The following is a 16,428-nucleotide window of genomic DNA, read 5'->3' as shown; positions in this document are numbered from 1 at the left end:
AATTCCACAACCATTGATTGGAGTACACGTAAGGTAATGTTAAAAAGAGGTGAGGACTGATCATGTTGTTTCATTATTAACTGGTGTCACCATTAGAGATGGCAAGAATAACTCAGAACAGATATCAATCACTGAGTATTTGCAAAGGTTGTAAGAACAGATAATTTAATAACTGCTAACACTGCTTCCCATCTACAATTATGAAATGGATACATTGCTACTCACCATGAAGATGACATGTTAAGTTGCAGACTGGCACAACAAAAATACTTTTACACACTTAGGTTTTGGTCAAAGCCTTTTTCAGAAACGTAAGTAAAACACTTACACATTCATGGAAGCAGTTACACTCCATGCACAACTGACCACTATTTCCAGTCACTTTAGCTGGCTATGGTGCCTGGAGACAGTGTTCTTGTATGCATGAAGTGTGCTTACTTGTGTGGAAGTGTATGTGTTCTCCTATCTTTTCTGTTAAGGCATTAGCTGAAAGCTTAGTGTACAATAGTCTTTTCATTGTGTCTGTCTGCAACTGAACTTGTCATCTTTACAGTTAAATAGCAATCTATCCTTTTTGTAGTTGTTAATATTCCAACTGCTTACCATCTGCTCACTGAAATGTGCAATTCAGACAAAATGTCATTATCACAAACCAAGGTCTCTCTAAAGCTTCTATACAAAGTTCAGCTGTGAATCCTGTGTAGTAATTTTATTTCTCACTTTCATTATACAAATACAACACATAAGGTGTCCAACAAGATAGTACTACAAGTGTTTTGTAAAATGATGGCTATTTATGTCATGGACACAGATGTTAAAATTTGTTAATGGTAGAAATTTTTCCCCTGTAGACATCCCTTCATTTATATTACTCACAAACCATCAGCATAGCACTATATCATACAACACGGATTTTTGCATCTGGGGAAAGAATTCAAGAAATGGTTATGTCAAGAACTCAAGAGCTCAGCTTCAACAGATGTCAACAGATAGAAACAACATTTATTTCACCATAATACAAAGGGCGTTCAAAAAGTTTTGCACAGTCGTCTCTAATTTTCTTTACTTTTTGCAAGAGGAGAATGAAATTTTTTGTGAATATACTTGGAACATTTAGTTGGTGTATAAAAGTATTTTCTTTTATTTACAGGTGATCCATAATGGACTGTGAAGTAGATGTCTGGTTGCGACAACGGTCGATGATGGAGTTACTCTTCAAGCCCGGCGATGACTCTGCCACATTGATTCGCAGGACGTTGCTGCCTGTTTATCGGGAGGACACAATGGATCGCAGCAGTATCCAGCGGCGGTTGCAAAGGTTTAAAGGTGATTTCTCTCTACTGGACAATCCACGATGCATTAGACTATCGATGGCAGTGAGTGATGTGAATAAGGAGACCATTGATCAAATCATCCAAAATGACAGACGTATGATGACACGACAGCTTGCTGAAATGGCTCATTTGTCATTGGGTGCTGTGGTATCACTGGTACAGTCACTAGGGTACAGAAAAATGCCAAACACCATACAGCCCTTATGATGCAGGAGAAAATCAGGAAAATGGGTTGGAAAATTGTTCCTCATCCTCCCTACAGTCCGGACTTGGCTCTGTCTGATTTTTACTTCTTTGGTCGTCTGAAGGTTCATCTGCACGGTAATGCATTTGATAGTCAGAAAGACCTTATTTCCTGTATCAAGTGATGATGTAAAAGTCAATCCCCATAATTTTACCAAAGTGCATTTACATCATGGAAAGAACGTTGGGCCAGGTGCATCACAGCTGATGGAAGTTACAATGAGTAGGCTCAATGTATAGCTAAATGTTCCAAGTATGTTCACAAAAAATTTCATTCTCCTCCTGCAAAAAATAAAAAATTAGATACGACTGTACAAAACTTTTTGAACACCCTTTGTACAAAACCACCACATGACTTACCTTCAGAGCAATGAAATCAAAGTTGTACCTACTGTGTCTGTTTTTCTATCACTGCATAGATAACTGATAGTTGTCAATGATCACTAAAAATATTCGGTTTTTAAAAATGATGTTAATTGTGATAGGAATATTCAAAACAATCATTTAATTCATTTCTAGTCAACAGCACTTTAACAATCACAATCACAATGCAATTATGACAAAAGTACTGTGTGTACCAGAGAAGATGGACAAGTAAAAATAAACAGGGAAGGCCGGAAAATTCCAGAAGAGCATGCTGTCAATAGCATGGTAAGGTAGACAGAACAACTGTTTGGTTGGTAAAGAATGGAGAAGGAAACTGCCTGCACTATATTTAAAGCAAACATTGTGGCATCTGATCACAGTGATTAACAGACACATATACTCAAACAAGTTATAATCTGTAAAGGTTTGAGAAAATGTAATGTTATTATTATAAACCTTTTATCAGCTTGTGGGCTGCTTCAGCTGGCATTCATGTGTCTAACGGAAGAGAGTATCCAAAAGATTCCAAAAAAGCATTGTGTGAATGTAGACTGTGTAATACGCGTATCTCCCCTAGAGGTGTGTGTGTGTGTGTGTGTGTGTGTGTGTGTGTGTGTGTGCGTGCTTGAACCCATTGTAAATTCCAGGCTGCCTGTGGGGTTGCCCAGGAATGTTTTATACGCCCATGATAAATTCTTTCACCACAGAGCCGTTTTGCTCTCTTCTTGTTTTTCAAAATAGTTGATTTAAGTGAACATCAAGTAGTTGTGAAATTCTACTTTCATCTTTGACATCAAAAACAGCTTCCACAGAAGGGGAAAAATCCATGCCTCCATTGTTTTCTTGTTACAAAAACAGTGGCTTATCAATTAACAACAAACCATCCATCCTCTGGATTCGAAATTAATTTACTGAATGTGAATACCTTGATATCAGCTGTGGGTCAACAACAATGTTCTTTCAAACATGCACTTAAGTATTACCAGCCTACGCATGCACACAATGAAAAAAACATTGGTCTCAATTCTTTGTTGTTTCATTCTCCTCCCTGTTGCTAGAATTTGCAAGCATTAGGAGATGAATTCAGTGGTCTATGATATAAGGCTGTGGTTGAGGCAACTGCTCGTAATAAGCAGGAAATCCAGACTTGAGTCCAGGTATCGTACAAATTTTCATATGTTGCTATTGGTTAGTAGGTCTACATTAATACATCCGATGACAAGGAATTCGTATTTAGTGAATTAATTTAGAACTATTTTGTACAATTGTGGATCGTCGACAAGTTTTTTCAGACATGCATGTAAATATTTTGGAAGGCAATAGCCTAACTAAACAAATGAAAATGTCAAGCACATTTGTGAACTTATTTTTAAAGGTGGATGATGGACTATTTGATGTATGGCTAAGTCAATTGGAATTGTCTTGGAGCTCAGGTTTAACAGAAAGTCTGGGATAAAGGAGGTTCACTCTCACTGCAAAATTTGTGTGATGGAGTCTGTTCATCAAAAAAGAGCATCAATTGGCAGAAAGCTATACTTGAAACAAGAGCTGCAAAGACATGCCAAATCTTTTCCCAAGATCAGTACTGGGAAAGAGTCACAGAGGTGTGTTTGATGATGATGTACTCAAACAGCAATAAAGTCAATGGAACTTGTAATTGCTGCCTAGCACAAACAGCTCACCAAGACAAGTTTTTATTATTATTATTATTATTATTATTATTATTATTATTACTACAAAGAACATGTATGGAGGATAGTGCATTCCTAGTTTATTCCTCCAGAACAGACGGGTAAACAAGTTTTCTATTAAACCAGTGAAGCATTTTTTTTTAGCCTAAAGCAGTATGCTCCCCAGTCAGTTTCTCATTACTTTGCACAACCCGAACCTGGTAATAAGCAATTGTGAAAATACATCACAGCACAAAAAATTCATGTGTTGGTTGCTACTCTATGTAACACATGATGGAGACATGAACTATTAGAAAACCTGGAATGCAATCTGTTGGCATGGTGAATAACTGGAGGAACTGGTGCTGGTGGTTAGCACTAGCAGGGAAGGATGCAAACACAGGACTGTAATAGTAATTTCTCCAGCCAAATTTTATGTTAATCTTGAACTCAATGATATAACAAGGAAGATTTATGGGCTCTGCAGTCTAATTCCACAACTGTTACATAGTAATTAATTTAACAAACAACAATGCAGTAGAGAAAAGTGACATCATTTGTCTGCTAGAAGATGTCAGAGATAATGGTATAAGAAAGAGGCTTGTTTCAATTTATTTTATGATGGACGATGACGACGACTCCTGCTTCTTTCTTAGTTATTTACTTATATATGGATAATTACTAAAAAATTAATCCTGTTATTTTCCTGGGAGGGTAGAGAGGTTCAGAAAATTGGGCCTTAAGTGAAACAATAGAAAGTCCAAATTGAAATATCAACAAAATTATGAGAAACGATAGATTGGTACTCAACGTAAATATGACATGTTGAGCTGTAGAAAGGCATGACAAAAATACTGTTCTATATAAGCCTTCAGAAAAAGCCCTCTTCAGAAAAGAAAGGAAAGATTCTGGAAGGGAAAGAATCTGGCTGGAGCGGCACGAGATAGCGGTATGTGTGTGTGAGTTGTAAAGCTTATATGCAACAGTCTTTTTGTCATGCTTGTCTGCAACTCAACAAGTCGTCTTTATGGTGAGTAGCTATATATCCTTATCATAACGTTAAGAAACTAAAGTGATTAACAGAGGTTTATTTTTAGTGGCATTGTGCACAAAGAAAATATTTTTGTATTAAAATTTTAACTTACAAATAGTAATAAGTGAAGTGTGATTTCAATGTGACAAATAAACTGTTATTTTACCTCAAGTCTCCAAAAAGTGTTACTGTGATTTGTTGATAGACAAAATCTGTGTTTCTGACAGCCACAGACATTTTATTTCATGTGCTGGAAAAGTTTCATGGTCTGTACAAGCTTCCATCACCCACCATTAAAATTAATAACGACACAAAACTCAACACATTTTTAGTTAAAAAACTGGAAGTAGTAGTAAAATAATGCACTTAACCAATTTATCTTGTAAAAGAAAAATAGATAAAAAGTGCTTTAGTAGTATTTTTGTTTGGTTGGAACCAAAAGAAGGAAAGTTAATGTACTCCGTTTGAAGCTGCTTGGTTCTGAATTTATATAAAGAATTTGTAATCCTGCAAAGACTACTCTGATTAGCAAACAACAGAAATGGGCTTTCAATAGCTGAACTACCACAAATAAACTACATAAGAAATAGTGTCAATCAACAGACATAATCAATAACCAAACAAAACTCATATTCCTTGCAAAGTTAGATAAATAATTAAGAAACTGATAAAATCTGGAAAGGTATATTTCATAATGAAGTTGGTAAGCACAGCCAACGACAGTGGCACAAACGGTCATCCTGGCCCATAGTCAATACAGAAAACCTTTTAACTGACAATAATGTAAAAAGAATTAATAATAGATAAATGCTAAATGGGATAGGAGCAATGTTTAAGTAGTTAATTAATTTATTTATCTTACTGTTATGGAGAATTTAAAAGCATTTGTACACAACAATCCAACTGATGGCTGCACTATTACACAGAGCTGTGCAATGAGAGACAGACAGAGAGAGAGAGAGAGAGAGAGAGAGAGAGAGAGAGAGAGTGTGTGTGTGTGTGTGTGTGTGTGTGTGTGTAGAGGGGGGGGGGGAGAATAAAAAGCATAGAATAGCATAGTATTAGGCCTCTTCCCAAAGTCTTCTGTCCAAATAAGCACATCTTCCTAAACCACAAGCAACTGAGATTTATAAAGCAGAAATGTATTTACTAAAATGTAGTTGTAAGGTACATGGAAGTGATAGCATGCATCACCTGTATATTACATGGAATTATTACTAATTTAAAAAAAGCTTCATCTAAGTTTTGCCATACAAGATGCATGTATGGCAACCAGCCAGCATAACAGGAACAACTAGAGAGCACTGGCAAGAAAAACAGAAGCAAAATCTTTTAACTATAAAATCATATATGTACAAACCCTATCAGAAAGTTTCTCAATGTCTGAATGTGTCTCCTTAAAATTTTTCCAGCAGGGTAGGTGATACTGTATCCTGCAGTCTTCTTGGCATATGACAACCACCAGGCCACTGAAATCTGGATCGCTGGAAACAAAGGATCAAGTAATAAAAGTGGCAAATGAAAGACGGAGGAACCAACAACTCAGGAAATTTAGAAAATTGTTTAGTTGTAAAAGATTTCAGGATACATTGTACTTCTTTTAATTGTACTCTAATTTATTTTTGCAGAATCACTAATAAACAATAAACATAGATATGATTGTTTCAAATATATTTGCGTATCTGTTGAAATTTTTTAGTCTTCTAAGCTGCAGCAACAACATCAATATCACTCTCAATTTAACAATATAAGGAATAGGATAGATTCCTACTCACTGTGAATATGACCCCCTGATTTGCAGACGGGCACAATGAAAAGACTGCTGCACATGCAGCTATCAGCCAAAGCCTTCCTCAGCAAAGAAAACATACACACATTCACACAAGTAAGCACACCTCACGCACACTCAGCCGTGACCAATGGCAGCTCCAAGTGGTCGGAAGTGCTGGTGGTGGTGGCTGAGTGTGGATGAGGTGTGATTGCTTACGTAAACGTGTGAATGTTTTCTTAGCCAAGGAAGGCTTTGGCCGATAGCTGCAAGTATAACAGTCTTTTCAATGTGCCTGTCTGCAACTCAATGGGTCACTTTTACAGTGAGTAGCAATCTATTCTATTTCTCATACTGTTGTTATTCCATCCTGGAGTTTCCACCATTTCACTCTCAATTTATTCACTTTAATACATACATCATTCCCACTGCCCACATGAAGTAACAAATGTGTCGTTCTACAATGTTCTATAACAACTTCCTCTGATCACTATAATGCCAAAGATATTTTGGTTTTTGTCCATTTTTCCATTTAGCAATAAGTTACAACTGGAATCTGAACAATATTATTCCTCTCGCATTTTTGCAATTATGTGTAGTAATCTCATTACAAGAACATACAAGGTGTTTATAATTAAATTTTCACAACTTGAGAGTGACTGTAGGACAACAAATTTTTGTGTAAATATTTGCAAGGACATATGGAAGAGAAATAATGAATAAGGCACTGAAGGAAACACTTTTTAATTTCCAATTGAGAGGGTAACATTTGTTACTTGCATACCACGTTTGCAGATTACCATCTGCATCCAGAACAACCTGGAACTGCACTACAGAGTGCTTTAGTGCTGCCTGAACAACAGTGGATCATGGAATGTCCAGCTGTCGTAATACAGCTCATGCACTGCTGGAAAACTGCACACTGCATCTAGCATTCTCAGCCATGGCAATGGTAATTTCATCAACAATTTGAGGCACAATTAGCTGTTGGCCTCCCCCAGGAGCAATTCCCAAATTGTCAGTTAATTCAAACTTCCAAATCATGTTCTTCATGTCAATACTCAGGAAGATAAGATTACTATTGTTGTTTTGATAAAATAGCTTTATGAGTAGAGCCCTGCTCACCTTATCCAGTCCCAGGCTGACAGTTTGCAACTGTAGTGCACACTGATGCTTGTGTTTCAACCCTACACCACCATATCAGTATCAGTGCCGGTGCCTAACAGCAAGTCACAACACTTAACACTACTAGAAACACAAATCCTGCAGTGCACTATCTGAACACCATTGATACCATTTGGTACCTACACAGTAAATAGTTTTCCATCTACACTGGCTCAAAAAGCAAAAGTTCAATTGTAACGAGCATGTATTTACTTCCTCATATTACCCGTGAACATGCCCTTTGACTCAGCTGAAAGTGGGTAGAGAGGTTACAAACCATGTTACTTGACCATTGATCTTCCTCCGACAATGATATTAGGGTACAATAACAATGTGTAGGTAATTCAATTATTCATTCCCTTCAAGGAAGAATGTTTAATATCCTGTGAATGATGCTATAATTAGAGACGGAGCACATGCTCAAAGAGAAGATAATCGGCAATATTCTTTTTTTAAAATAATCACCCATAAATTTGCCTTAAATAACTTACAAAAATTATGAAAAATCTAAATCTGAATGGCCAGAAGATTTAAACCCTTTGAATGAGTCTCCTACTGTCTTAACCACTGCTCCTATGGAGAAGTCAAATAACAAAAGTGAACTCAAATCTAATGGTCTTATTATTGCTAGTACTTGTTCTTTTTATCCCCAAAGCTGTTCTCTTGTGCAGTGGAGAAAACTATTGTAGCAGATAGGATCAGCTGCTATGCTTTATTGTTCTGGTATAGCAGTTGAACTACTGGCAACTTAATGGTTTTGGGAACAGTGCAGACATTCTGGTGATACATGTAAAAGTAGTCCATAATGTGATGTAGTCTTGAAAGGGGCCATGAAATCATGATGCTTATGTGCAATGAGGAAAGTTTTGATTTCAGCAGTTGTACAGACTGCATCTATCCTAAGATGTGGCTGGTAGTGCTCTCCCCTGCTCCTCGCTGGGTATGCTTATAAGTTAACAAAATGTTACAACATTAATATTACCATAAAAATTTATACAGTTCAACATCTACAAAATAATCAGTCCCCTCTGAAGGTAAAAAGCAAATATGACATAGTCAACCTTCCTTCAGATACAAAATACATAGGGTGCACAAAAATATGGAAGCACCACAAACAACACATTATCAAGCCTAATACAGTGCAGGCCATGGTTGGCATTCAAAACAGCTTCCAGTCATCTCGGAAAATACAGGTCCTGTTTGGTCTCCAAGGGAATTTTATACCATTCACCCAGCAAAATATTGGCAAGCTTAGGTAGCAATGATGGAGATAGAGAGCAACCATGCACCATGCACCATCCTCTCCAAAGTAGACCAGAAAAACTCAATAATGATGAGTTCTGTTGACTGTGGTGGCCAGGGGAGATGGAATTATTCATCCTAATACTTATGAAACAAATCCTGAATAATGTGAGCTGTGTGAAATGGGTCCCTGTTGCCTTGGAAAACATCATCATCATTGGGGAACAAATATTGTACCATGGGATGAACCAAGTCAGCCAAAATGGTCTATAATCCTTGATAGATATGTCCACCTTGCAGATTAACTATGGGCCCATGGAATACCATGACATGGCTGCCTAAATCAAGACTGGAGCCCTGCCATGTTTCACTCTTGGTAGCAAGCAATCTGCACCATAGGCTTGGGATGGTGGACACCAGATATAAATTCAGTCAGAAGTTGGAAACTGTGTGAAACAAGACTCCTACAACCAAATGACTTTCTTCCATTGCTTAGTAGCCAAGGATTTATGGCTTTAGCACCACGTTTTTCTGTTAATGGCATTTGCATCACTGAAGTGTGCTTTTGGAATTCCAGCTCACCCTACAATTCCAAGCCTACAGACCCTCCCTCCACGTTGTTTTGGTGCTGTCCGGATTCGTGAGTGTGACATTCAGTTCTGCAATGACTTTCACAATGGCTGTCCTCTTATATTCCATCACACTCCTCTTCAATGACTATCCATAACTATCACTCAACACACTCTTTTCTCCACATTGTGGCTTAGCAGATGATGTTTTTACACTTTCTCTTTACACAGTTTAAATCTTCACCTAGGTGCCTATTGAACACCAAACACTTTGGTTACCTTTTCTGTGGAAGCAGCCACCATGCAAGCATCCATAATTTGCCTAGCTTTGAATTCACTTAGCTCCGATATAATGCACTCAAAACCACACAAAACACTGTTCTGATCATGACTGCCACTTGCAGCTTATTGAATGCATTGCACAGGCATTGTTCATGGTCAAATACAACAGCAGCACCTGCAGGCTTTGCTAGCATCTGCATTTATGTTCAAGCATGCATTTCTTGTGGTGTTTCCATATTTTTATTCAACTTCTGTACATCTGCCAAGCTATTCTCATCCTTCATGAAAGGAGAACATTATGAACATCTATTGTAGTAACAAAAACATTTTACACAACTGTGAGCTGTTGTCATTCAGAAAATGTGCCCAAAATCTTTACAGAGGATGGACCTGTCTGAGCTGTCAGAATGTTATATTTTTACTACTATACTCAACTTGTTTTATGATCCATGTTACTGAAGATTAATGTACCATGTGTCACCTTAAGTCAATTCAGTAACAATCCTACATATTTACAATTTTAATTATAATTTAGGTAGCCGCAAATTTCTGGAACACATTGTGGTGGTGTATGATCACCTCAACAGTCAGCCAACCACTGCTGATCACAGTGACCTTACATTGTTCCATTCACCTCTTGGCAAGTTTCCAGACTAATTGCTGTATTACAAGGAGTAGTAATTTTTACCACAGGTTGGCACATCACAAGCAGCCAACATTAGCAAACCTGAACAAAAGTTTGCCTGTATTCTGAATGTCTTAGCAAACCTGAACAAAAGTTTGCCTGTATTCTGAATGTCAAGAAATATAACACATGTGACTGGCTCATCCCTCAACAAAACCTGAAACAACTAAAAGTAACTACTCTTCATATAATGGAGGTATAGACTGCAGCTGTATTTTGATTACTTAGCCTAATTCTTATGTATCATGGGCATTAAGACTTGTTATCAACAAAAATAATGTACTTCTGTTGTGTTCACAACTTAGTCATTATCTGATTCCAGGATACATTCCTGTATACTTTCACACCTGTTTACAAGCATATTGATGATGTAATCTAGAAGCAAAGAGAGAAGAAATCGTCATGCAACACAAGATTTCACAGCTGGTATTTGCATCCTTGGTGATTTTTATTATCAGGCATTAGCATGTGGTGACACAAAAAAAATTCAGTGTGGCAAAATATATATGAGCACACAGAAGCAAACAAGAGGGGACAGCATTATTCAAGGGTAATGTAATAAAATCACTCAGGAGCACCTATCTCTATGGGTGAAAGGGAGACACTCAATGATAAGAAAAAGTGAATCCAACATTAGAAATTCGAAACTTCTCATATTGTTAAATGTCGTTTGTTGCTATCATTTCATTGAAGATTTACATTTTGTCCTGTTCAGTTGCGTCTACCTTCATGTGTTGTGACATGACATGATTTTCCTATTAATTACAGTCTTGTTTCCTTCAATCCCCTTTTCAACTATTTTGTCACATGAAGGAACTTGCAATATAAAATGTCTGTTTCTGCTGAACTTAGAAATAAATGAAAACTGTCTTTTTTTTCCGCCCCATTCCGTTGGCCCGCAGCATAGTATATGTCAGTATAAGACATAATGAAACTGAATGCTCCGAATTATCTGCAATAAGGTAATACACTTCTTTAAATGTTTTATATGACACGCCTGTTTCGGCGTAATGCCATTATCAACTGATATATAGCTGGATGTCTTTACAGTATTGCATCTATAGTAAATTTTTTCTGTTATTTCTAGGTAAGAATATTACTTGTTGGAGTTACAAAACAAAAAAATAAGTTTTTGTCAGATGTTTCACCAGTTCAATTTTGACAGTTGTTACTATAACATTGGACCTGTCAATGACCCACTCTCATTCTCCTGATCCCAACAGTAGAAACTCCATTTTGCTCCTAAACTCTCCAACCACAGTGAACACTGAACCTTGCCTCTCCCAGTTAACATCACCATCTAACATGACCTCCCCCTCTCCCATCTAACCATCCTTTAGTGACATTCCAGGAATTCCTTACCTCCAACAGGATCTCACTCTCCCTACCCGAGTCCATGGCCAGGAACACACATCTCTCAACAGAAAGAACAGTCAAACCCAACCTCAAGAAAGACTCTGTTTTAAGCATCCTCCCTGCAAACAAATGCTCCACCACTGTCATGGTGAACTGTGGTGATTATCTGACAGAAGGCATCTAGCAACTGTCTAATTCCTCCACCTTCAAGTCCTGCCAGTGATCCAATCCCACAGTCCAGTGTGACCACCAATTTCCACTCAAATCTTTAGACCCAACACAGAATCTTTCGCCTGGATCCATCTCCCTCCTCACCCAAACAACCTGCTGCATATTTGTCTTCTAAATCTTTAGATCCATGAACCCAACAATCCTGGATGCTCCTTTGTAGCTGATTGCTGAGCCGCCACTGAAAAGAATCCCTGCTTTTGTTTACCTACATCTACTAATTGCCTGTAGCCTACCCTCTCATGTTAAAGATACAAACCATTCCCTTTGCCTACTCTCAACCATCACCACCCCATTACCACATGCATCCCAACATGTTACTGCTGATACCACCTCCCTCTACACAAACATCCAGTACACTGATTGATTTGTGACTCTCGAACACAACCTCAACTAATGTTCTTCCGACTCTGAACTCACTACCTCAATCCTTGTGAAATGTAACCAATTACCCCCTCACAAACAATTGCTTCTCCTTTAAGGGGGAGATACATAAACAAATCTGTGGCAGAGTGATGGACACCTGCATTGCACTCCAAACCCCTTGTCTGGTTCAAGTTTATTGATTACATCTTCATGATCTGGACTCAGAGCCAAGACATTCTATCCTCTTCCCGCCATAGCTTCAATATCATCTCTCCCATTTGTTTCACCTGGTCCTTCTCAGCTTAACTTGCTACTTTCCTGGGCATTGGCCTTTAATGTTTCCATCTATACCTCTGTCCATACCAGTGTGCGATTTGTGCTTTTACCAGTGGGGGGGAAGGGGGGGGGGATGTCTTATGGGGTTAGTATAATTATATATGTTACTAGCTTGGACTGTGGCGTTACCCATGATTAAACAGTTATTTATAAATAGATGTTAATGCTGAAACTCACTATTTGCGCGTATGCACTATCAGAAAAGCCACTTTGTGAGATGTTTTAGTAAACCTTCAAATTTAGATCTCTCCTGAGTTGATCAGGAACCATGATGTCTCAGTTTTTCAAAAAGATGGACGAGAGAACTGTGACTTTCAAGAAAAGCTCAAACAGCATTAAATGAGGAAGCAACCCAACGTACGCGAAAAATACGGCCTAGTTTTAATAGCTGCGAGGATAATTCTTGTGAAACACTTTGTAGTAGTCTCTGATTTTTGGGACTTCGAGAAAACACAGAATACAAGGAATCTAAAAAAACCTGTATATGGTACACATCTGCTACATCATTCATAACATCGTGGACAGCTAATTTCGTTTTGTGGTTCATACAATGAACGACAGTTAAATCCTTATGTAAATGACTACACAGTAGAGCGGCTATGCCTTTGTAAGGTGCAAGCATTGTTGAGCCATCATCTGTTGCGATACCTACAAGGTGTTTTTTTTAGTTCATCATTTGTAATGCCATACTTTTCAAGAGCTGCTAACAGTGTGCTGAAAATGCATTCTCCTGTCCCACTTTCTAATTCAACAATGTCAAAAAAATAATAGCAAGCAACTCCCTCAAAGGACAAACGTATATATATTATTAAACAAGTTTTATTGGAAACCGTTGTACTTTCGTCCATCATGATACTAAAGTTTCTACCCAATTCTACAAGGAAGTGAGCAAGATTCTTTTTAATTTCTTCTGCTACAAACATAATATTTCACCATGCATGGTCAGAATGAAGCATATTACCGACTGATAAACCATTAAGCTTTTGTAGTTCGATTACTGCAGGATACGATTTGAACGATAATTTCTGTTTAGCTATTACATATGCAGATCTGAACAACAATCAGTTGCGATTAATTTTTCTTGATGCCACTTTCCCCACAACTTTGCACTTCAATGACGCATTTTTCTAAATTTTACTTTTCTTTTATATTCATGATTCCTACGCACTTCATGTGTGATTTGCACTTTGCATGATCCCCGATTTTATCATTTAGTTTTTTGGCATTATTAGCAGAAACACCAGCTAAAAACGCATTATCGATACACACACGTTCACTGCTTTCCACCTTAAGTTCACGAACTTGTGAACACTCTGTGCCTATTACTAAGTTTTTGTCATTTACGGACAGCCACGGCTTAGTCTTTTGCCAGTTTTGAAAACGTGATAAGGCAACACAATTTCCTACTATAATCTCAAGAGTACTGTTATTCCCATTCCTACCTTGAGACGTGTCACAGTTTTCAGTCACAGGAGATTCAGTCTCTTCTCCTGTATTAGCACCATCATTAACGTTTTCTTTTTTACAATCACGGTCTATTTTAACTCTTTTAGCACCACTGTTAGTATCCTGACTGTCAGGATCTGTACACGTATCAGGTAATGCACTGCTCTTAAGAAAATCAGAAATTTGCTTTGTTTGAATGACATCCTAAAACTCCGTAGTTCTTACAGGCCCGGACGCACTCAACTCACTAATGAAGCTACTGAAGCAGGAACGTGTGAAGATCGCAGTGTGTTTCGCAGACACGAGTCAACGAACGAACGGCACCAATTAATTTGGAGTACGTGATGCTGGGGAACCTGTGTTAAGCTCCAACCACGTGGATCAAGGCTAGCAAGGTCAGACCGTCCAATCAAGTTGGACCAGTACCGTTGCGCACTTCGCACTACTTTGTGCTTTCGTCCCAGGAGTGTTAGTCTGTGCCATACTGTTGCCAAAAGGTGGCCTAACAGTAAATGTTCGCACAGGTACCGGGCCGGTCACCACCCTGTGTCAGAGTCTGGGGTGGGAATTTCAGCTCCCAGCTCACCCAACTCTGTGGTACGGCTGCTGCGGTATGACTGCCACATTACTTTCCTCGCAATCCCGCAAGTAAACAGATGACGCACCTTAGACGAAAGCAACAATGACAACATGATAGTGATGATTTAGTTCTAAACGTTTTGAAATGCTTAACTACTATATGCATGGAGAGCTGAATCAAATCAGTCTCTGGACTGAAGACAACAACAATAACTACTAGATAACACTTTTTCAAAATTAATAAGCAAACATATTAATAGTATTAATAGTAAGACTATATTAAAAACTTTCAGTGTTCGGCTCCACAAATTTAAATTATATGTAAAGTTTTACTCCAGTGGGTGGGAAATAAAAATCCCAGGTTGGGAAGCATAAACTAAAACCAGAGGAGGGGATGGTCTGATGCAGAGAGGGGGAAATCCCCCCATCCCCCCCTGCAAATCGCACACTGGTCCATACTAAGTCCACCACCCATCAATGGTGCCTGTATTTCTATAGCAGTCATCCATTCCCCGCCAAAATCACACATCAATCATTCTGGTCACACACACGTTGTACGTGCTGTGTCGACAATTCCCTTACCTACTACACTAAAGGTTAAAGTAAGGCTTACACAGGCATGCACTATCCAATGAATCTATTCCACAGACACATTTACCCTGCCATATGCTCAATACCCCTAATCTTCCCAAGCAGCAGCAGTGGAGGAGGACGCAGCGCCCATCACCCAATATGATCCTGGACAGTATCAACTAAAACGTATCATTCACTAGGTCTATCTTATATACCACTGTGCCCAGATATGAAAGATATCCTAAACAGCCGCCACCACCCTCCTCACAAACCTTTCCTCACCTCACTTCACAAAGTGGTACTCAGCTGCCCACTCAGTCTACGTAATATCCTTGTATCCATCCTTATCCCACAACCACTTCCAATCCCTTGCCACTTCTGTTGTCTGTCTATGGAAGACCATGGTGTAAGAGCTGTCTTAAATACCCACCCAGCATACCCTGCTCTACTCGTTCCATAGGCATATCCTATCCCACCAGGGCCAGGACCACCTGTGAATGCAGTCATGTCAAATACCAGTTTTTCAGCAATTTCTTTACAGCATTATACATGGACATGACCACCAACCACCTGTCCATATGAATGAAAGGCTGCTGCCACACGGTTGCAAAGAGCAGAGTTGACCACACAGTGGCAGAACATACCGCAGAGCTCAACACACTAGACTTCAAAGGCTGCTTCACAACATATGCCATTAGATCCTTCCCCTCAACATGAGCTTCTCTGAGCTAAGCAGATGGGAGATGTCCTTGCACAACACACCAATCATTTCCACAGTATTCCAGGCTTCAACCTCCACTAGACCCTTGCCTCATGTCCACTTCTTCCCTACCCCAGTACACTAAATCCACTACCCTGCACCTACACCCTCTTAACTCTCACTTTATGTTCTTTCACTTCCTCCCTGTCTATTTCTCAACATCGCTGTCATATGCCGCATGGGATCACCAGTACTGGCACCTATGTAACGTTTTTACCCTATGCATCTGCTGTCTCTCCCTTCTGCATTTCCATTCTATCCCTCCTACTGTCATCAGATACCCTTCACCAACTCTCCCCCCCCCCCCCCCTTCCTGCCTCTTTTCTCCCCTCATTCACTCCACCTGACACAATTCCTCACTCCAGTCAAGAAGCAGAACTGCACTGCCAACAGTGTATTCAGCTGCCATCATGTAATTTACATGCCTG

General features: G+C 38.9%; 1 protein-coding gene across 5 annotated transcripts in view; it reads right to left on the bottom strand.

Annotated features, from left to right (window-relative positions):
- The window catches only part of LOC124609238, a 330,778-nt gene that overhangs the window by 218,361 nt on the left and 95,989 nt on the right, over positions 1-16,428 (bottom strand). For all 5 annotated transcript variants that reach the window (XM_047140056.1, XM_047140059.1, XM_047140060.1 and 2 more), the window contains exon 12: positions 6,007-6,130. In XM_047140056.1, coding sequence (XP_046996012.1) covers positions 6,007-6,130 — 124 coding nt within the window. The remainder of the gene's footprint in view (positions 1-6,006; positions 6,131-16,428) is intronic.

Source organism: Schistocerca americana, chromosome 1, assembly GCF_021461395.2.
Source record: "Schistocerca americana isolate TAMUIC-IGC-003095 chromosome 1, iqSchAmer2.1, whole genome shotgun sequence".
Classification (NCBI taxonomy): domain Eukaryota; kingdom Metazoa; phylum Arthropoda; class Insecta; order Orthoptera; family Acrididae; genus Schistocerca; species Schistocerca americana.
The sequence above is the reverse complement of the archived record's forward strand: the minus strand, read 5'-3'. Positions and strand labels throughout refer to the sequence as shown.